At 48.0% G+C, this 20,886-nt stretch overlaps 2 protein-coding genes across 4 annotated transcripts in view; one reads left to right on the plus strand and one right to left on the minus strand.

The window, feature by feature from the left end:
- The window catches only part of TG (thyroglobulin), a 262,905-nt gene that overhangs the window by 71,656 nt on the left and 170,363 nt on the right, over window positions 1–20,886 (minus strand). The window lies entirely within an intron of this gene.
- SLA (Src like adaptor) overlaps window positions 1–20,886 on the plus strand; it is a 34,199-nt gene that overhangs the window by 10,456 nt on the left and 2,857 nt on the right. The window contains exons 2-7 of one of the 2 annotated variants that reach the window (XM_087447431.1): window positions 940–1,037; window positions 9,834–9,933; window positions 10,785–10,871; window positions 13,746–13,849; window positions 16,360–16,491; window positions 20,737–20,869. In XM_087447431.1, coding sequence (XP_087303557.1) covers window positions 977–1,037; window positions 9,834–9,933; window positions 10,785–10,871; window positions 13,746–13,849; window positions 16,360–16,491; window positions 20,737–20,869 — 617 coding nt within the window. In that variant the 5' untranslated portion in view covers window positions 940–976. Of the gene's footprint in view, window positions 1–731; window positions 1,038–9,833; window positions 9,934–10,784; window positions 10,872–13,745; window positions 13,850–16,359; window positions 16,492–20,736; window positions 20,870–20,886 lie in introns of those variants that run through there. The other variant, XM_004431055.3, reaches the window with a different exon arrangement.

Below are 20,886 nucleotides of genomic sequence, written 5' to 3' on the forward strand. Positions count from 1 at the left end.
CTTTTTATCACTATGGGCAATCAGAAAATAGACTGTAGATGGCAATAACTAAAACGGATTTTAAGCCAGGCCATGTTCTAAGTGCTCCACGCGCTTTATCTGTTAATTTTGCAGCCACAACCTAATGTTGTTTGATTATTATTCCCCAAAACAGACAGGAGAAGGTCAACAACTTGCCCAAGGTCACCTAGCTTGGACGCACAGACCCAGAATTTGAACCACTATGGAACAAAGCGGACACACAGCATCAGCAGTTCCAATCCCGGCCCCATGGTTACGTGCCGTGTGACCTTAGCAAGTCCCTTACCCTCTCTGAGACTCAAGTTTCCTTCACTGCAACATGGGGTTAGGGGTGCAGGGACTACACCATAATCAAGAGTAACAGCAGATGCGCAAGGGCAGCAGGGGCACATGACTTGTGCTGCAAACATATGGCATTGTTATGGAGTTTCCCTTTTTCGCTGTTTGTGAGAGCATGTTGAGAAACTCCAACAGAAGAGGGAAAGTTGAAACAGGAAGTACCCTCTCCTCACCCCCTTAACTCCATTTTAAGTGCCCCCAATTCCCGGTGCAGGGAGTTGAGGGCCGGGCTCATGGGAGGAGAGACCCGGCGGGGCCATGTGAACTGCCACTCATCGCTCACACAAACACTGCTGCTCACTGTCAGCCAGCGTGCGCAGGAATGGAAACTTTCGCCACCAACAGCGTTAGCTAGCAACTTCCCTCTCTGTGGTTTTTCTCTGTCATTCCCTTGATAAAAGAACTAGAGCTGCGTAAATATAACCAACATTCACGAGGCTCATCTTCACCTAAAAACACCCGCCTTTCAAGGAGCGAGCTGCCTGAAAAATGATGCACGATGTACTCTAAACTGGGTCATTCTCCACCCCGAGGGCTCGGCGCGCGGTTGACTTTCTGTGTGTATCCCCCGTGCCATAGGCTTCGAGCATCTTCGACAGTCCAGAGAGAGAGAGAGATGGGAAACAGCATGAGATCCACGCCGGCGCCTCCCGAGAGGCCTCTGCCCAACCCAGATGGTAAGTCTGGCTTCTTTGGCGGATGCTTAACTCCATCCCACGAGAGTCTGGGGTGAAGATGGGGTGATGGGGGATACTGCTCACTGTCGAAACAGGGCAGTGGGTACATAGGGCTTCATTATACTGGTCTCTCTCGCTTTGCTTGTAGTTAACATTTTCATAATTAAGTGTTAAAAAAGATTGAGCCATGGTGCCCTGGAAGGATGCTGATTTGCTAGGATTTTGTGATGAATCTTCCAGAGCAGCTGGTTCAATCCCTTTATCTTATAGGTGGGGAAACTGAGGCCCACAAGGGGAATGTAGTTTGTCTCGTTAGCTGTTTGTAGAGTCATATTTCCAACCCGGGCCAGTCTGATTCTGAAACCTAGGCTCTTGCTTACTACACCCTGCCAGCGGGTGATATAATTTATCCTGGGTATATAATATTATCACAGCTCTGCATGGCTTTTTTGGTGTAACGTCACAAAGCTAGACATGAGCCTTAGGAAATCTTCCTGAAAATAACAGAATCCTTGTGTTCCATTGGTAGCATCACAGGGTTCAGGCGTTCTAGGCGGATGGCATAATGTCACAGGTTAATCAGTGATGACAAAAGTCAGCTTTTTCTGGAGATGCCAGGTTGAGCCAGACTCCTGAAGCTACAGAGTTCTTCAGGGCTTGGCCAGGGAGCTGGCGGAGGGCATCAGCGGTTCAGGGGTCAGTGGTACTGGTTGCCTTGAACACACTGGCCCCTATTTCCTAGTCAGGGCATTGGCGGGTGCACTGTGTAGGTTCTCTAGGGAGTTGGGAAGGGGATGGTTAGGAGGTCAAGCGACTCGTCCGTGTTCCCCAGGTGAGTCATGGGGAACCTTGGGACACTTCTGCCTTCCCCCTTACGTCACAGTGCTCAGGGCCCGAGCTCCCTCTCCTGACAGGGGTGACTAAGCCTGATTCCCCATGCCCCCTGCACAGTGCACTGGGCAAATTTCACATGCACAGGTGGCCACCATAGTCAGCTGAGCTGCAACTCAGCATCGGAGTGGACAGAGCCAGGCTCCCACCCTGCCTCTGTGTACTGCTTATTCCACGATTTCTGTGGCCCCTTAAAAAGAAGCCTTCCCACTTCTTCCCAAATGGAGACACCCAGCTTAGGCATGGTCGCAGGGCCCCTCAGATGCCCCGACGTGAACACACACAGACCTGCTGCCCTACTGGCCGCTCGAGTCAGATGCAGGGCAACTCCAGGGGCTCTCCTTTCTAGCCCAGTACCTCCCCTCCCCAAACCTCAGGTGGAAAAGGACAAAGGGGAGGGAAGCGCGTGCTAGGAGGAGCGGAGTGTGTAGTGGGGCCCTTGACCTCGCATTTAAAGCTCAGAACTGCGCAGCTGTGCAGAGCGGCCCCCCCTGCTGCCGCCGGGAGAGCCCGGGCCACTTCTCCCGCCTTCTCCAAACCAGCTCAAGTCATAGCCTCCTCCTCCCGTCACAGCCACTTCTAGAAAGCTGACACTGTAATGCCCAGGGCCCGGGCCGGCTCAGGAGGCCCTCGTCCACCGAGTCCATCTTGTGCTGTCACCTCTCACCCTGAGGCCGCGGGGCGGCATGCTTGAGCAAACCCCATGAAAACACGGGCCTCCTAGGACTTGCCCATTTGCCTTTATTTTTTAAATGCAAATAGTCATAAAGTAAGTTTCTCTTTTTCCACTGTGTGGGTGGGAGGTCACCTCTAGAAAGGAGGTGGAGGGGTCTCCCCACCCCTCCACCCCCGGCGAAGAGAATTCCCCAGGTGGTACCCAGTTGTGATCCAAGCAACCACATCAAGCCCTGGCGGGTGGCTTCTCCATCCCCCACCCCTGAAAAGTTTCCCTTCTGATCAGTCCCAACTTGATTTCCTCTTTTCTCTGACACCTACTTGAATAAGGAGAAGGTGGTGCAGATGATGCTGCACTAATGAGCCTCTCTTTGGCTTTTCACAGGACGAGCACCTTCTCAGCTAACGCTCACGCTTACTCATGTAGCTAGTCTCAGATGCCTAGGAGGTGGTACAGTGCAGGGAGCTGGTTGCTTTAGGCCGACACACAATTGGAGCTTCCTCTGACTTTAGCGTGAGTGGTGCAGAGTAAAAAGCACCAAAGGCACCAGCCCCGTGCGGGGATGGGCAAGAGGCCAACCTGTGGACTTTTCTGAGCTTTTAGATCATTCTTCCTCCAAACCAGGACTGTGAATGCCTTGGAAGGCAGCTTTGCCCATCTGTTTTCTCCTAACCTAAGCTTTCCAGAACATTCCTGATTAGTCTAGTCCCTAGAGACTAATATCACAAAACCCACAGAGAGAGCAGGACTTGATGGAAACAGGGCAGGTTTCATAGGCAAATGGCCTTGTTGAGTTTCTGGTGCTGTCCCCTGGGAGCTGTATGAACTTGTGTAAGTTCCTCGGGCTCCCACGGGGGCTGGGGGGACTCAGTTCTCAGAGGAGATCAGAACAATCCCTCCCTCCCAGCAATCACATAGCACAAAGTAGTTACCTGATAAATGTGGGTGGAATTCCTTTTTTTTTTTTTATCTCCATTTGGGGTTATCTCATTGTACCGGGTTATGTCTAAATGGCCATCCCCCAAAAAGTTTTAAAGTGGTAAAATTGGGGATTCCATGACTTGTTTCCAAATCATCCCAAATAGCTCACTTTCTCTGTAATTCTACAAACATTTCGGATTCCTCCTCCGTGCCAGACATAGGCAGTACAGAACTGAACAAGACCTAGGGAATGCCCATGTAGCGGGAAATAGCATATTTCCACCTTAGAATGAGAATTCAGTCACATTGCTGTGACCTTTTTCCTCTCTTCCTTTCGCACCTCCTTATCACCCTGACCTAAAGTGAGATCTTCCTGGCAGAGGTCGTAGTGCAAACCCAGGCACTGTTCAGACCCCTGTCTGTACAAGGATGGAAATAATGCTAAGCCGTGCTTTACATAGCATCGAGGGTGCTGCCCCATGGAAAGATGGGGTGGGCGGGGCTCTGGAGAGGAAGAAGGGGGCAGGGAAGTCTCAGACCCAGTCTGGAACTTCTCAGTGAGTGGTCCTTAGAGCACCTGCATCAGATCCCCTGGGAAGTCATCAAAAATGCAGATTCCTGGGCTCCACCCCAGACCTGCTCATCAGAATCCGGTGACTGTGGGTGGTGGCAGCACGCCTATTTTCTTACAAGCTCCCTGGTGCATCTTAAGCCCCCTAAAACTTGCAGACCACAGGCCTAGCTGTTAGCCCTGCCCCTACACCAGCAATCAACGAGAGATGAGAGAAGTCAATCTGTGTCCTTGGTATCTCTCTCTTCTCACTTATAAAGTGGGGATAATTAGAGTTACTTGCTTGTCCCCACGTATCCTCCACCTCCATTTTAGGGGTGACCTCCTACCCACACAGTGGTGCTTATGGTGTGCCAGACACGATTCCACGCCCTTTACACTTTACATACACAACTCCGAATTCTCACGACAGCCCAGGAGGTAATCTCTACTGTCATCTGCACTTTGCATTCGAGGAAACTGAGGCACAAGAGGGTTCAATTACATACCCGAGGCCATACAATTCAGAAGGGCACAGACGGGGTTTGCAGCCAGGTGGCCTGAAGCCAGAGTCCCTCTCTTCACTCCCACATTATACGCCTGGAGAGGACAGACTTGCAAGAAGCTCACATATTCTGAGGGGATGGGCGCTCCCTGGAGCGAGGGAGAGCGTGGCCACCAGATTAATGACTCAGACACTCAAGTGCTCTTGGGAGGGACACCATAGACAGAAACCTGGGCCAGATCTTCGACTAGATCTGCGTTTCCCATCTGCGCCTTACTCCTCCCACTGCTAGTAAATAAGATGGTTTTAGGTGGAATGTGATCATTTCAACCGTTATATCATTGTTCATTTAATGGAAACCATAAAAAATATAACTAGCCCATCAAGCCTATGATTTCACATTGCTGAGAGTGAGACTAAAGATTTTTTTAAGTGACTTATCATAAAAAAAAATTCTTAAGTAGGTAGTAGTGTAGATGGTACTCAGCTGTGACAAGAGAAGAACAGATGGTGGAGTCCAGTCTGCATCCTCTGCTGACAGGTGACGAGGTTTTGAAACCAGGCACTCAACTCACTGGTTGCATGTCCTCGGGCAAGTCTTTCTACCTCGCTGTACCATCTAAGACCTCAGGGTCTACTCAGTCCCAATCTGCCCCATCTAACAGATGGAGAAACCAAGGCTTTGGACAGAAAAGAGCTTTCTGGACCACTCTGTCTCACTTTCCAGCCCATAATCCAGGACCCACAGGCACAACTCGTGGTTTATGGTGACTGATAGAACTCAGTAGACCTTCTATTGGGCCAGTCTGCCCAACCCTATCTGATTGGTTAGGGGTGTGTGTGTGTGTGTGTGTGTGTGTGTGTTTCCTGTAAAAGATACTGAAAGGAAGGCCTGCTTTGATCCGTCTGGAGGCCGTGAGTCTGGGGATGACTCAGGAATGCCAAACCAGAAGCTGAACTCACAGGCTGTGTAGCCCCTTGCCCACCAGCTGCACTGAGCTGCCTGTGCCAATTTGGAAGGCTCATTTAAATCAGCCTTTGTCCCAACCTGTCAAGGATCAAGCGTTGACTGGGGAGAGCCTGGTAACTAACACCAAGGAGAGCTATGTACCTTAGGGACGTGACCAAGAGCTTGGAAACCCTCATCCTCTCCCCCAGACATGTTACTAAAACTCCCCCAGGCTCGCTTTCTTCATCCTTTAAATAAGAGTATAGGTTCCTTTGTGCTGTACGGGGCATTGGAAGTAAAGGATGGCTGGTTTTGCTAGACGGTTATAACTGGGATCCACTGAAAGGCTTTCAGCATTTCAGAAGAAATAGTAAGGATACTCCAAGGAGTATAAATAATGCAAAAAAGGGCCTGTCCTCTTTTGACCAAGTAATCTCTGTGGCTAGTAAGTTCTGCCTGGGTCTCCTTCCTTTTTTGGACTTATTTCCTGTTTTACACTTTTGTACATTTTGCTCAATCTGACTCATTTTTGAGTTGAGCTATCAGCAAATATTTGGTATTTTGAATTTCATCTTCTGTTCTCACCAAATGGAGTTTGTTTTTAGAAGATAAGCATATTTTCAAATTTAGACTAGACGCTTTTCAAAATTTAAGACACCAATTGGCTGAAATTGGTCTTGGGTTATGGAATGATAACCATACCCCATCCCATAAAAATGATATTAGCTGCTACTTACTGAAGCTGCTTTATCCATATGCTGTATCATGAATCCTAACCCAATCAGATGAGGCAGATTTTGATATTTCCCATTTTTATACATGAAGAAATCAAGCTCAGGTTAGTTAAAAATAAATCTCTCCCCACATCACAGAGGGATTCAGTGGTGGAGGCAGAACTGAAGCCAGATCCGATTGATTTCAAAGCCCATTCTCTCTTCTGAAAATTCTCTCAGGATTTCTCCTTTCTGGCCCAGCACATCTTTCTTCACTTAATTTACTTCCTCATTTTATGTCTGCAATAATCTCATTGACTTCCTCAGCACTCCTCTTCTCCATGTCACTCATTTATCTGAGTTAATTCAAATGCTCAGTTCTCCATAAAGCCAGGGGGCTTCAGGAGGACATGGTAATGTTTTTGAACTTGATGAGCAAACTTAAATGTCCTACCTTGCATTTATTTCACTGTAGGGACCAAAGCTCAGGGAAGACTTGGGTGGGATCCTGGCACCAGATCTTGCTTAGAATGGCTGCCCTTCCCACACAAGGGCAAACCAAACTTCAGTACTTTCCAGGACTTGGTCTTTTGTTTTTCTAATGCTAAAGGTGATAAAGGTAATAAGCATGAGCCAGAAATCCCTTGCAAAGGACCGCAGAAAGCCATTACCTTTAAGCAAAAGCCCCTATGCAAGATTTTCTCAGTGATGTTGAAGTGTTATAGCTATAAAAACATCATTATTACGGAAATTCCACAGGAAACTTAGCTTTGTTATTGTGAAATTGAAAGTCTCCAGCCCTGTAGCCTCTTTTCCCCCATTGAGACGATTGTTTTTATAACAGGATTTTGTTTTTGTTTTTATTTCTGTTGGGTTTTGTTTTTAACGTTAGGAAAGACGGTTGTTATGTTTCACAGTCTTAATCTCGAATCAGAGATCAAAGCCCCCACCTCCTCTGTAGACACACAGTCTATTTCAAGGTTCTATTATTATCACAGGTAACAAATGCCGTGCCTGTCATTTCAGCCCTTGTTTTTCCCAAGGGGCTGGTTTTTGATGACCTCCCACCATGCTGTCTACCACAAACCAGGTCTCCTTCTCCTGGATCACTTTAAAAACGCAGCATGACGGCAATTTCTAAGGGCACAGTGGCGCAGTGACCTCTCCACACTTTCATTGGATAAACTGCCTTGAGCATCCTTGATGGGACAGGTTCAGGGCAGGGCTGGGAGCTATAAGACAGCTCCTCCTGGAGTCCACAGTCACACAAATTCAGGAATACGTACGACCTGACTGGGGTCATTGCTTCAAAAGGAAAGCATAGGAGACAGAGAGGCGGGGTAGCAGGAGGCTGAGCCTCTGGGAGGTGACTTTTGTGTTGATGGAGGAGGAGGAGGAGAGAGGGGAGAGCAGAGTGTGTTCCTGGCAGAGGAACAGGCTGTTCACAGGCTTTCAGGATGGGGGAACTGGCAAGTTGGGAAAAGCAAACATGTGCTCGTCACTCTGTTCCTGAGGCAGCTGAGGCCATCCATGTATGTTAATAAGTGGTCCATTCATATGTGGGGCCGTTCGTCCAGATTTCCGTCATGAAGGTATTTCCCAACCCCTCAATTTCCAGACTAACCCAGGTCTGAGAGGGGAAGGATGTGTCTGCACTCAGAGCGGAAAAGTCACCCTCAGAATGGGGCAGATTTACCAGGAAGCGGAACAAACCGTATGCATTAGGCCCCCCTCACTGGCACGGCACCTTCCTAGGGCCTGCACCTGATTTTGTATTTGCAATTTCGCATTCTTTTTCTTAAAGAAGCCCTCCAAATTTGCGTAAGCCTCATGCCCCACAAAATCTGGGTCCACCCATTATCAGAACTCAGGGCTTCTGGATTCAAGCCCACACACTTTAGTGCTGCCTCTAATTATTGGGGTGGGGTCTGGGCTACCCAAGGGAAGAAGCCCTCTTTTAATTCAGCAATGCGGAATGTGAGGGAGGTCTCCTCACAGGCTCAGGGAAAGTCAGAGGGCATCAATTGGGTCAGCCCTTCCACGGCCCAACAGCGCTCCTTCTCATGAGCCCTGACCCCTTTTGGTGACTACGGCCACCTCAAATCACTTTTGGTTTCCAGCTCACAGCCAGAAATGCTTGCTTTTACATGGTTTATTGTCTGTGACTCAGCTTACCCAAGTGAACGATACATTTGAGGGCGCTGTTCCACGGTGACCACTTGTTTCTGATCCCCTCTTACTCATTCTGGTACTTAAGCTCTTTTTCAACTTAGTCTGTCCGGGGACTTATGAGTTGGGGCCTGCAGGACATATGAGTTGTAAGGGGCAGGGTCTAGAGGTCCCAGCACGGGGGCATCTGGATCCCAGAAAGTGGCCTCTTTGGGCCACCAAGGCTGCCGTGCCCCAGTGCTGAGATTTCTCCAGATTTTCCTGTGCAAAGGGGGCAGGGAATTACCCCTCCCACGGTTATTGTTAATTCTCTCGAATGTGGGGTCCATCGGAGCTTCCGGGTCACCGTGCTTGGCCCGTGGTAGGTGCTCAAGTGAATAATTGCCGAAAGAATGAATAAATATGTTACCCAGAATTTTGAGTTCAGGAGCCCAGCCAGAAGATGGAGTGATAAACATCATAGCAAACAATCACTGTATTTTCAGATTTGTAAGGTATATTATTTCCCCAAAAAGTACTCCAATATTACCCTGCATCTAATGCATCTGAATTATGGCAAATCACTAGGCTGTGAAAGAAGGATTTTGTTTAGTGCCAAACAGCGAATTCCCATGTTATCACTGTATCTCTACTCTGCAGTAAGCTGTACTCACAGGAGTACACCAGATAGCATGCTTCCCTTTTCAAAACTTCACCAGAGTGACTTTCAGTATACATGTGATGAAAAGTATTTAACTGTTCTTCAACACTCCTTCCTAGCCCCAAAGCCCCTATTAAATAGATCCCCAACGTCGTGCCCTATATTCTGCAAGGAAGAAGTGCTTTGTGAAGCTTCAGAGTTAGCTTTTCTCAGTCCTGGTGGGTCCTCAGAACTCATGCAGCCTAACCCCCAACCTCCCTCCAATGTTACAGATGTGGGACCCACAGGCCCAGAGAGGGCACCTGAGGCGATGGTAATAAGAGATGTTTTTATAGCCTCTTGTCATTCACGAGGTGCTGCCACATACTTTCATTTCATCTCATAAGGACCCTAGAATGAGGTATCATTAGCCCCATTTTAAAGATGGGAAATCGAGGCTAGTAGGTGTTCTAGGACTTGTCCAAGATTGCACGGATCAGTAGATACAGGGGCAGACTCTGAAGCCCGATCTTGTGACGTCAGCTCAAAAGTCTCTGGATCCCCATTTCTCAGATGAGATCATCGGGGCTGAGGCAGGCTTGAGAACAGGAGTAGGTCACCTGGCCCTGTGGGGTCCTTCAGGCCCCCTGCACCACCATCCCTGCGGAGAGGAGAGCCTGCTGGTTGAAAACCAATCAGGTATCTCCAGCTGTCCCAGGAGGGGCTCATCTTTGCACCCTCCCCTCCCAGGGCCGCCTTTTCATTCCCGTGAATAAGAACACCATTTGTCTTTGTCTCCCCAGGACTGGACAGCGACTTCCTGGCGGTGCTGAGTGACTACCCATCTCCTGACATCAGCCCCCCCATATTCCGCCGGGGGGAGAAACTGCGCGTGATTTCTGAGTGAGTTAGCTTTCCAAAACTTTTACAATCCCCCAAAAAGGATAAACTCGATTTGGGTGGAAATCATTAGATTTTAGCTATAGTTGTCCAATTCCACATGGGCTCTGGTCCTTATTGTGAGGTGAGAAATTTGGCCTATATGGAAGGCCTTCATGCTTAATCTTCCTTAATGCTGCCAGTGCTCTAAAACGTTCAGTGGCACCCCATTGCCTGATAGATGAAATTTAAATTCCTTAAGTTGGCTTTTGAGATCCTTTATGATCCAACTTCTGCTTCTCATGTGGGCTTCATCTCCCACCACACGTGCAGTGTTGATATTATATCCCAGTGCGGACTTTACATTATATACCTTGGGGAGGAGAACCCAGGAGTCTAAAGAAACTTCTGATGATAAGCATAGAGTATTGCCTTCTACCATGTTGCCTCTCCATGACTGGAAATATGCCCTAGAAGAAATAGGGGCCCTAAGCCCCTTTTATTTAGATCCTCATTGATGTAGATGCATGAAACTCTCTTGGCTCTATTGCGAGTATAAATCAGTGCAGTAAACATTTATTTTTAAAAAGCCTCCCATTATAGAACATCAGCTGGAAACATCAGCTGCTGATCTCTGAAAGGTGGCTATGGCCAGCACGTGAGACGATTTCCTGGTTAGCTTGGAATGGGGGATATGTTTAAAAACTAAACTTTCATATGGATAAATTCGGGTCAACACGGCCAATGACAGATCTTAAAAAAGGAACGTCCCGACATATGCTCCGGGTTAAATCTGATGACTCTGTTCATCCCTCGCTTCATTCATTCATTTTGCCACTTACGTGTCCTCCCTGTCCTGTCTGTTCTCCTTACAGTGAAGGGGGCTGGTGGAAAGCCATCTCCCTTAGCACTGGCCGAGAGAGCTATATTCCTGGAATATGTGTGGCCCGAGTTTACCATGGGTGAGTACATTTCTGAAATGGCATCAATAAAGCATGATATTTATGCTAGTGGTCCGTTAGTTTGCACAGAGAGATTCCAGCATGGTACAGCAGAAAGGAAGGCATTGGTTCTAGAGGGTCACTTCTACTCGCAGCTCAGTCCATAAGGACGGGTGCGACCTTTGGCTAACCCCTCCTCCACCTAAGACTCGATTCCCCATCAGTAAGATGAAGGGAGGTGGACCTTTCAGCTCTAACATGGTTTTCCTGGCACATGGCAATAAACACTCAGGAACTGTTATCATAGGATGCAGAGGCCAAAAGTCAGTCTGTCTGGCTTCAAATCCTGCCTCTGTTACTTACTGCCTATGCGACAGTGGGCGAGCTGCTCAACATTCTATGCATCAGTTTCCTTTCCCCACCTGTCAAACAGAGATCATAATATAAAACGATAGGGAAGATAATAGATAATAATATGACCCAAGTATAGTGGTGTTGGGAAAATGAGATGAGATAATATGCAGACAGTTCTGGGAACAACGCCTGAAATTACAGTTAGCACTCGACACATTGGCTAAATTCTTATCAGATCATGTCTAGACCACAGAGAGCACTTACTGCCAACAACGCTTATGTACCCAACCTGACAAATGGGTGAGTCAAAGAGAAAAGAAGAAACTTTAAATAGTCAGGCGTGGCAGACGAGACAAGAGCATTGCTTTCTCCTGCGCTTTTACAGGAAAAGACTGGCAGCATGATGGTGGCTCTGGAGGCCAGCACACCTGGCTGGAATATGTGTGGCTTACTCCCTGGCTTCCACGGAGGAGCCTTGGAAAAGTTACTTAACCTCCTTGAGCCACAGTCTCCTCACCTGTCAAGCAACCAAGGCCAGACCTTGGCAAAGAAGTGCACACTATATAGGAAGGAAGGAAGAAAGGACCATTTTTATGTGAAGCAATCCAGAAATAACTTCTGCACATTCAGAGAAGGACTGTGCACACCACATGCTTGCCTGGTGAAGCAGAGATAACTGCCTGAATACTTTGAAGAATGTAATTCACTGCATTTCATTGCCGTATTAGTGATTTTGATTATGAATACCAAAAGCCATTTCTGTGCTTAGGATGACGAGAGTGAGCAGAAGTGGGGCAGAAGCTGCTATGAGGGTTACGTTCTGATAGGGATGTGAGTCATGGAACTCTTCTAAATCAGCTGCATGCCACTGATCCGTTCATTCGTTTGGTGAACAAGCATCAACATCTTCATGCTGAAGATGTGGTACTAAAGGCTGGCAGGAGCTGGGGGTGGTGGGGAACCCAGATGAGTAAGATGGTATCACGACCCTATGGAGTTTCCAATCTAGTAGATGCAATGAATGTTGCTAAAATACAGAACAGGAAGAGAGGCAGTGCAGTATAATCGTTATAGAATTGGCTGCCCCAATTCAGTTGCTGACATGGGGTAACTTGGACAAATTACTTAATCACTCTGACCCTCAGTATCCTCATTGGTGAAAGAGAGGTAACACTACCTGTCTTAGGGGGTTGATATGAGGATTAGATTTCAAGTGCTTAATATGGTATGGGGCCCATAATTAGTGTTCATACATGGCTATTGTTATTGTCATGTTGTCTTCATTTTTATAAGTGGAATTTCATATCAGGACTTGAAAGGATGCATGTTTGTCATATACACTAAAATAACACACTATAGATTGTGGTGAACTAAGGGAAGAGTTGAAATATTTGGCCGAATATGGCATAATCGTGATCTTAACGACAAAAGCACCGTTGGAGACCAGTCCATAAATAAACAGTATCTGATGTTGTGTCTGTGGGTCTTCTCCCACGTGTGCTTCAGCTGACCCTGTCAGTGACCTGCTGGCATGCCACGGGGAAAGTTAAAGGGTGCTAAACAGTAGAGTATTACTATTCCCCACAGCATGCACTCAGACCTGTGGATTAAAAGCCTAGGTCCATTCACTGAAATATGGAGAGTGTTAAAAGCAATGTGCAGTTGCTTCCAAGTACACATCAGTCAACTGCTAACAAAGCACTTCCTTCCACGCTGACACCTGGCCGAGACTGCTCAGAAATACGAGTGAGGGCCCATCCCTTAGAACATAGGTTCCTTTGTGTACAGAGCTGCTTTCCGAAGAGTGTTCAAAACTGTCAGCTCTCCTATGGAAGGTGAATATTCCATGAGAAAGCAGGGCTGCACTATTACAACCACTCTTTTTTACTGTTAAGTGAAAAAAAGCAAGAAATACATGCACAGTGTAATGACAACTGTGTTTAAAATATGTTGAAAAAGAGAAGAGGGAAATATAAGGAATGCAAAGTGGGGCTTGTGAAGTTGGTGAAATTATGCACCACCATTTCTCTCTTTCTTTCTTGTGTCCATTCATTCATTCACAAATATATGCCAAGCTTGATAACCTGGACACAAAGATGAAACCCAAAAAGGCAGACACAGTCCCTGCCCTCACGGGGTGAGGAGGGAGGGGCCAGGAAGTTAAAGTATAAGGGAAGTAGACCAGATAGGTCCCTTATCACATTGTAAAATAATTATATATTATATGATGCAGAATGAGCACAGTCCAGTTGGCATTTGAGAAATGAGATAAGAAAGATGCTTGATGTATCTTTACGTCCTCATTATCCACTGTAATACCTGGCATGAGGTAGGCACTCAGGAATTTTATTTGAAAGATTAAAAGTATGAATGAATGAATGAACGAACAGTTGATGAACTATTTGAACGTGAATGAACAAACAGTTTTAATCCCGACAGTTCTATATTAACTGGGCCTCAAGCTTAATTTCTGTGCCCCGCCTGTCTGTTTTTGGGGGAGGGTCTGCTCAGAATACTCATGGCTGTCTCCCTACTTCCCAGCTGGCTGTTTGAAGGGCTGGGCAGAGACAAGGCTGAGGAGCTGCTGCAGCTGCCAGACACGAAGATGGGCTCCTTCATGATCAGAGAGAGTGAGACCAAGAAAGGTGAGCAGCCTCCGACTCATCTTTCCGTGCTCTGGTCAGACAAGCAGGTTTTGTTCCCGGCTGACTCATTACGTGGCTCATTTGCCCTCCTCCCACGAGGGACGCAAATCGATCCAATGTGGTGAGCTCCCCGTGCCCACACACCACCGGTGAGGCCAGCGTCAAAGCCAGGGGCCTAGAAACAGGTAGCAGGGACCTCATGGGCACTGCCGTGGGCCCTGCCCCATATCAGGCCCTGCTGCCGACTCCTGCTGGAAAATTTCCCATCAACGGAGAAGAAAAGCGAACGCCAGGCATGGGCAGCCGCTGGCACAGAGAGCACGTGGGCTTTGGTCTAGGCCTGGCCTGGGCTCTCAAGCTCTGTGACTGGGGCGGGTCATTGACTTCTCTGGGCTCAATTTTCTCATCCGTGAAATGGAGAGAAAGCCCCTCTCTTGTAAGGTTGTGGTGCTATTCAAATGTAATAATAATTGTAGTGCTCTTGCTACACGGAGACGTTCAATATTAGTCCCCACTATGCCCTACGATGAAATCAGAAGGCTTAGAGTATCAGGACAAACAGACACATCTTCTTACATACACGATCTTTATCCTTATAATTTCCTTACATCCTACGCCTTAAGTAATTCCATGAAGACAGAATAGCAGGGTTTTGTCATGGCTCAGAGGAGGGGTCCTGAATTCTCATTTTGGCTGTGTGAATTACTAAGAAGTCACCTCCTCTCCAAGCCTAGTTTCCTTATCTATAGTGTGAGATTAACAACGGGAAAGTGCTTAGCGCGTATCAGGGATACAGCAAGCACTTAAATGCGCAGGAGCAAAACACTTAGCAGCTCCGGCTTTCCCAGACTGAGAATAATAATAGCTTTGTAAATACAGAAGATATTTTCAAGTTCTTAGCCTGTTTCTTGTATCCTTGCCATCAAAGAAGAGAAGACGCGGCACCTGCGAGTATCTCCCGCTCCCCTGTTAACCGCCAGAGCTGCCTGGTGCTGGAGCCCTTCACCGAAATGAGCACCAGCCTTACTTTGGGGATGCAGGGACCAGACATAGTGATAAAAAATCCAAGAACAACTTTTCTCTCAAAAACCTGAATGTGCTGGGGGAAAGCAAGATCAAAGCATAGGCGAAACTTCTGTGCACGTCCCGGGGGTCCCCCAAGGCAGGAGACCCAGACTCACACAGACCCTCTAAGATGGTGTGGTTGAGAGAGGGGGGAGAGAACCCAGCTTGAGGTGCCAGAGCTGGTCTAAAAATAGAGATGTCGTAAGGCAGATCTGCAGCAGGGGTGGGGCCGGGGTGGGGGTGGCGGGCTCTGCTCCCCTGGGTATGCAAAGTTCTGATAAATTTCCACCTGCCCCCTTGACCTGCTCACCATATTTCCAGCCCCCGTTGACATTACCAGAAGACACATGTTGGGTTGGCTCTGAGAGCAGGCCTGGGGCAAAGCTAGGGATGCTCATTAGAATGCTCTAGGGGGCCTTCTCAGGGCAAGTGTCAAACCCCAGGTGTGCCATTTCTAAGCTGTGTGCCTCTGGCCATGTCACTCAGGGGCTCTGAGCCTCAGTTTCTCCATCTGTAATATATTATTAACCGTAATAATATAATGGACCCATCTGGGGTATTTCTGAGAATCAACTGAGATGTTGCTTGGAAATAGCTGAGCCCCCTGCCCAGCCCACATAGCAAAGACGTGGTAAATGCTAGCGCCCTTCCCCTCCTACTGCCTCTTGAGCGTTTTTCACCCCTGGAACCCCAGAACAGAGCAGGAAGGACCTTTAAACATGACCTAAGTCCAATTCTCTCCCTTTCCACTTGGAGGCTAAGAGAAGTGAAGGCACTTACCCAAAGTTCTGCTTACTAACCCATTTGGGGTGTTTACTTTAATTGTGCTTAAGGAGAAATAACATGTTTTATGTGTTTCCTATGGATACCAAGAAAAATGTCTTCGTTGCCACTTTTCTAAATTTCTGAGAAAACCAAGCATAAGTCAGAGGGAGTAGGGACAAAGAAACAGGGGCATAACTGTAAGGCCCCTCAAATGTGTGGTGTGGTGGCACTGATGGGACGAGGGGAAAAGGGTAGCACAAACATTGGAGAGAGTGTACTCGGGAAGGACTCACGGATGACCACTGATCCTGGGTCTATAGGATGCAGCCCAACTCTGATCATTTAACTTGGCCTAAGGACTCAAAAAGCAGACAGAAGCAGCTGGAATGGTAATTTCACAAAGCACAGACTAAGCCCGTGCACTTGAAGAGCTGTATTAACATGGTTAATACACCGGGCTGCTAAGACAGTGAGCTCCCGTGGTCTCCTAAGAGTGAGCTCTACCCAGGCAGATGGGGTCCTAGTTGCTGCTGTTCAAAACAAGCGTGCATGTCAGGGTATCATCGCGCTATCACAAGGCTGAGAACATCTCTCTGCTTCGGTGGTGGGGGGCTCCTCAGCTGGCTGCTCTCGGGTGGGGACATGTGGCATGCCACTGACTTGTCCTCCATCTCCTGCAGGTTTCTATTCCCTCTCGGTGAGACACCGGCAGGTGAAGCATTACCGCATCTTCCGCCTGCCAAACAACTGGTATTACATTTCCCCGAGGCTCACCTTCCAGTGCCTGGAGGACCTGGTGAATCACTATTCTGGTAAGAAACACTCCATCAGCCCCCATCCATCAGTGAAGCCTCTCTTTGTTAATTGCCCTGTGATGCCCTCAGTCTAGGATGCACACAGGTCACCACCACGTGCCAGGTGACTGACTTTCCTCTCTGCCTATCCTGCCTTCTTAATATGCTCTTTTCTTGTTAATTTGGACTGTAAATTTCAGGCTAAAACAGACTGCCTGTGAATGCTGCCTAAGTAAAACGCAGCTAATCTCAAATTCAGCCTGTCTCTACCTGCAAATGAAGCGAGTTAGGATGCCCCTATAGTCACAACCGCAAACAGCTTGCACTTCCTTTGGAGGACCATACATTTGCAGGCCTCTGGGGCTTTGTTCTGACATGCCACTCATTTCCCCTTTTCTGCACGTAAAGATCCTCCTCAGCCTTCAAGCCAACAGGAAGCCTCCTCTGCGCTGAAGCTTCAGGAGTTAGGATTAATTGCCTGTCTCTCTGCTCCCACAGACGCCAGGTGTTCCCCTGAACTCCCTTTGTTCTGCCTTGTGGCCTAGTTAACTGTGTGCTGGTCTGTGTTTCCCAACAAGCTCTTAAAGACCAGGGATCGTACTTTAGTCACTCGTGTGTCCTTCGTGGACTCAGGAGAGAGGTGACCAGGACAGGGAGCATCCTCCAAGATGGCGGAAGCAAGTGTGTAGTTTTGATGGAGGTGATGGGGTAGTGTGGAGTCAGAAGAGAAAATTTGAGTTAGACTGTGAAAGGCCTGAATGCCAAGTTGGGAGCTGAAACTCTACCCCGTGGAAAAGGGAGAAATAGGAAAAAGTTGACTAAATTTCTAAAAGTTGGCTCTGGAACCTCTCTGTTCATATTCCAGATCTTCTGGGCAACCTGGGGCTAGTTTTCACCTCTGTGCCCCACTTTCTTCTCTGTGTAATGCAGATACTAATTGTTCCTACCTCAGGGATGCTGTGAGACCTGACTGAGTCAGTGCGTGGAAAATACCTGACATAAAAGCAGGCTCCTACTGAATGACTGCCCCCTTTACTGGGCAAGATGTCTCCTTTCTGCTCCCTTCCCTGCCATATTGGAGAGGAGAAGAGAAGTTGCTTTCACTTTGTTAGCATCTGCCCCCTTCTGGGCTCAGGATGTCTCATCTCACACCCCTGGGTGTCTCTGCTGGCATTCTTTAGGGCGTGGGGTCTTGAAGGGAATTTCAAGGAGAAAGGAGGAGTCCACGGGGCCTGGGTTATCACACCTGGCCTGTGAGAAGTGCAGGTCATGACGAAGGGGTGGCTTGCTTGGGAGACAGGCCCGCGCTTGGATCTGGGCTCTGTGAGACCTTGGGCAAAGACCTCCGCCTCTCAGAGCCTCAGTCCCCCATTCACAGAAGGTGGAGAACAGCCCCCTTGCAGGTAGTGGCAATGATTATCGAACAGGATCGTTCACGTATCGTGTCCATCACAGCCTGGCATGTGGCTGATGCGAAATAAATGATAAACAAATGTTACTTCTGTGATAGCTGAAAACCCGGCAGCTTGGCTAAAAATGAAAGAGGAAGGGAGTCTTGGAAACAGTCAACTTTTACTGAGTATGAGTAAAGGTTGGTTGTGGTACTTGGCTTTTAATAACAATCATCTGAGAGGTGTGGAGACCATAAGTTTTGCATAAACAAAAGCAAACATGAAAAAGGTGCCAACCGGTAAAGCTTTTACAGCCCGGGAGGTCCTCGAGGCTTCCGGGCCAGGAACGCCCGAGGATCTTGCACCCGTGGAGAAGCAGTGCCTTCTCAAAAGAGGGTCCTGGCCATTGCAGCAGTAAAGGGATTCCAGTCATCAGTTACCCCCTGCAAATGACTGAAAAGGGTCTGAAACCTTGAAGTGCTTCCTGTGCCTCTGGGGGACCCCAAAGGGGAAACGATGTGGCCAGTTTTACCTCCCACCAGATTCTTCCTAAAGGCGCAGAATCAGAGAAATTGTGCACTAAGGGGTCGGAATAGACCTCTTTGTTTTACAAGTTGCTTATGTTTATTATTCTGGTGCCCTTGAGCAAATTACTTAGCATCTTGAAGCCTCAGTTTCTTCACCTATAAAATGGGGATTAAAATGCCTCTTATAGGATTCTTGTTAGGACCAAAAAAAAAATCATGTGTGTGAAACTTTTGGCACCTAAAGTACTCCATGCATGGTGTTGACTGAGAGAACAGAGAGGGTGGGACACAAATGAGCTCTAAAATATGGCCAGGGAAATAAAGGGATGGGAAAACGGGAGTCTTGAATGGAGAGTGTTGGAGTTGAAGGGTGTGAGAAGAATGAGTGTTCTGGAAAGTTCTGTAGACTGGGGAGAATTAGATTAGTGTGTCCAGACCCCAGAGGTAGTGTCGGATTTCTTTCTTCTCCGTTTCAGACGTAATGATTTGCTTTTGGAACAAGTGCCTGGTTCTGAATCAATGAGACTTGGGGTGTGGGTCACATTTCTGTGATCCTGAGAAGGTGACTTGACCCCAGGATCCTCAGTTTCCTCATTCCAGAAATGGGTACAACAGTACTGATGGCTCAGAGTTGACACAGCCCTCCCTACAATGAAGTGTGCTGGGCTGGCTCAACACAGGGCTCATGCTATCTGCGTATAAATGTTAGTTCTTTTTCTCTTTGCCAAAAGTTCCTTTTCACCCTGAGTATTAACCTTTCCAAGGAAGGACTTTCACAGAGTCCGCTGCCTGTGCTGTCTACTGCCACCGATTTCTTTAGTCTTTGTGTCTGACTTGATCTCCCTCGCTTCCTAACCTGGGAGGTCGTTTCAATTTCCAACCTATGACAGGTAATTATTTCAGATTCACATCCAGTTAAGCTCCCTCCAACCTCAAGGTCCAATCTCACATTTCTCGGTGCGGGCCAGTGTGGGTGGACATTTGAGTTCACAGTGAAAGTCAGACTGAAAACTACTAAACAAGACATTATTGACTGCCACCCTCTGATGGCCTGGGTTTGCTTCTTTGGCTACAATTTCCTTTTGTTCTTTGCAAGGACACTGGGAGAGCTTCATAAATAAGATGAGAGGCAGAGACCACCAGAGATATAATATTCTTCCTAAAACCTGGTGATGGGTTGGCTCCAGGCCGGGATGGCCCAGTCCTGCTGGAACCCGGCAGCATCTCGCGTCCCCAGCCACCCCATCTCTCCTGTGACATGAGAAGCACTGGGGTCTTCAACCTGATTAAGGCCACCTAGAATTTCCTCAATCTATGGGAACGTCTGAGGACAGCCAGAACCAGTCTTTCTCACGATGATATAGGCTAGAGGAAGACTTTGAAGAGATGACGGCTACATCGTAACGCTCCTGGGAAGATGAGGGACCCTGGATGCTCAGATATTTCACACTAGCTGAGGGAAACAAGAATGGACTTATTTAATTTTCATTCTCTTTGCGCATGAGTATCTAGGTTAGAGAAGAGAGATTTTTCTTTGTCTACTTTCTCTTTTGCCTCTTTGTTTTTCTCTTTCTTCTTTTCCTGTGTCTGTTTCATTTTTGTGCTGTCTTTACTTCCTCCCATCTCTCCCTCTCTCTCCCTTCCCTCCCTCTCTCTTCCTCTCCCTCACATCTCCTTCCCTCCTTCTCTCCTCCTTTCTTTTCTTTTCTCTCTTCTTCCTTCCTTCCTTCCCTCCTGTCTTCCTTCCTTCTCTCTCTGCCTCCCTTCCTGTCTTCTTTCCTTGTTTCTTTTACCTTCCTTTCTTCCTACGAATGTATTAGCCTGCTGTGCTATATTAAACGCTGCTCTGTGTGCTTTGGGGGAACCAGCGTTGTACACAGCCCCCCCTTGCACGCGATAGGCTCACCCCAAAAAGTTGATGGCACGCTGCCTTAGTGTGGAACCACTGCAGGCGGGGACTTGTGCGGGCACTCTGACAGCTGTTCTCACTCGTTAGCTCACCCTTCCCATTCTGCAGTTGAGGAAACCGGGGCTCAGAGAGGTTCAAGGTGGTTCAGTATCGGGGGCAAAGCTGAAATTCACACCCAAGTTTGGGTGATTCTGGATCCTAATCTTCACTCCGTTACCTATGCCAAGCTACGTGCAGTGCGTATTCAGGGCATGTTAACATTTCTTAAACAACTGGGTGCATGGCTCTCAGCCCTGCCATGCTCCCTTCAAATCTTGGCCTCAGTTTTCCCATGTGAACAACCAGGGAGCTGTACTGGACTATCCCCTAGGCCCCGCACCCCATGCTGGCTGCAGCATCCCAGAGTCACTGACCGGCCATCTGCTTCCTTCCTCAGAGGTGGCTGACGGCCTCTGCTGTGTGCTGACCACACCCTGTCTCACTCAGAGCACAGCCACCCCAGCAGTGAGGGCCTCCAACTCGCCCGTCACCTTGCGCCAGAAGACCTTCGACTGGAAAAAGGTGTCCAGGTGGGTGTCTGTGTGTG

This window comes from Ceratotherium simum, chromosome 23, assembly GCF_057802395.1.
Source record: "Ceratotherium simum simum isolate JZ-2026a chromosome 23, ASM5780239v1, whole genome shotgun sequence".
In the NCBI taxonomy this organism is placed as follows: Eukaryota; Metazoa; Chordata; class Mammalia; order Perissodactyla; family Rhinocerotidae; genus Ceratotherium; species Ceratotherium simum.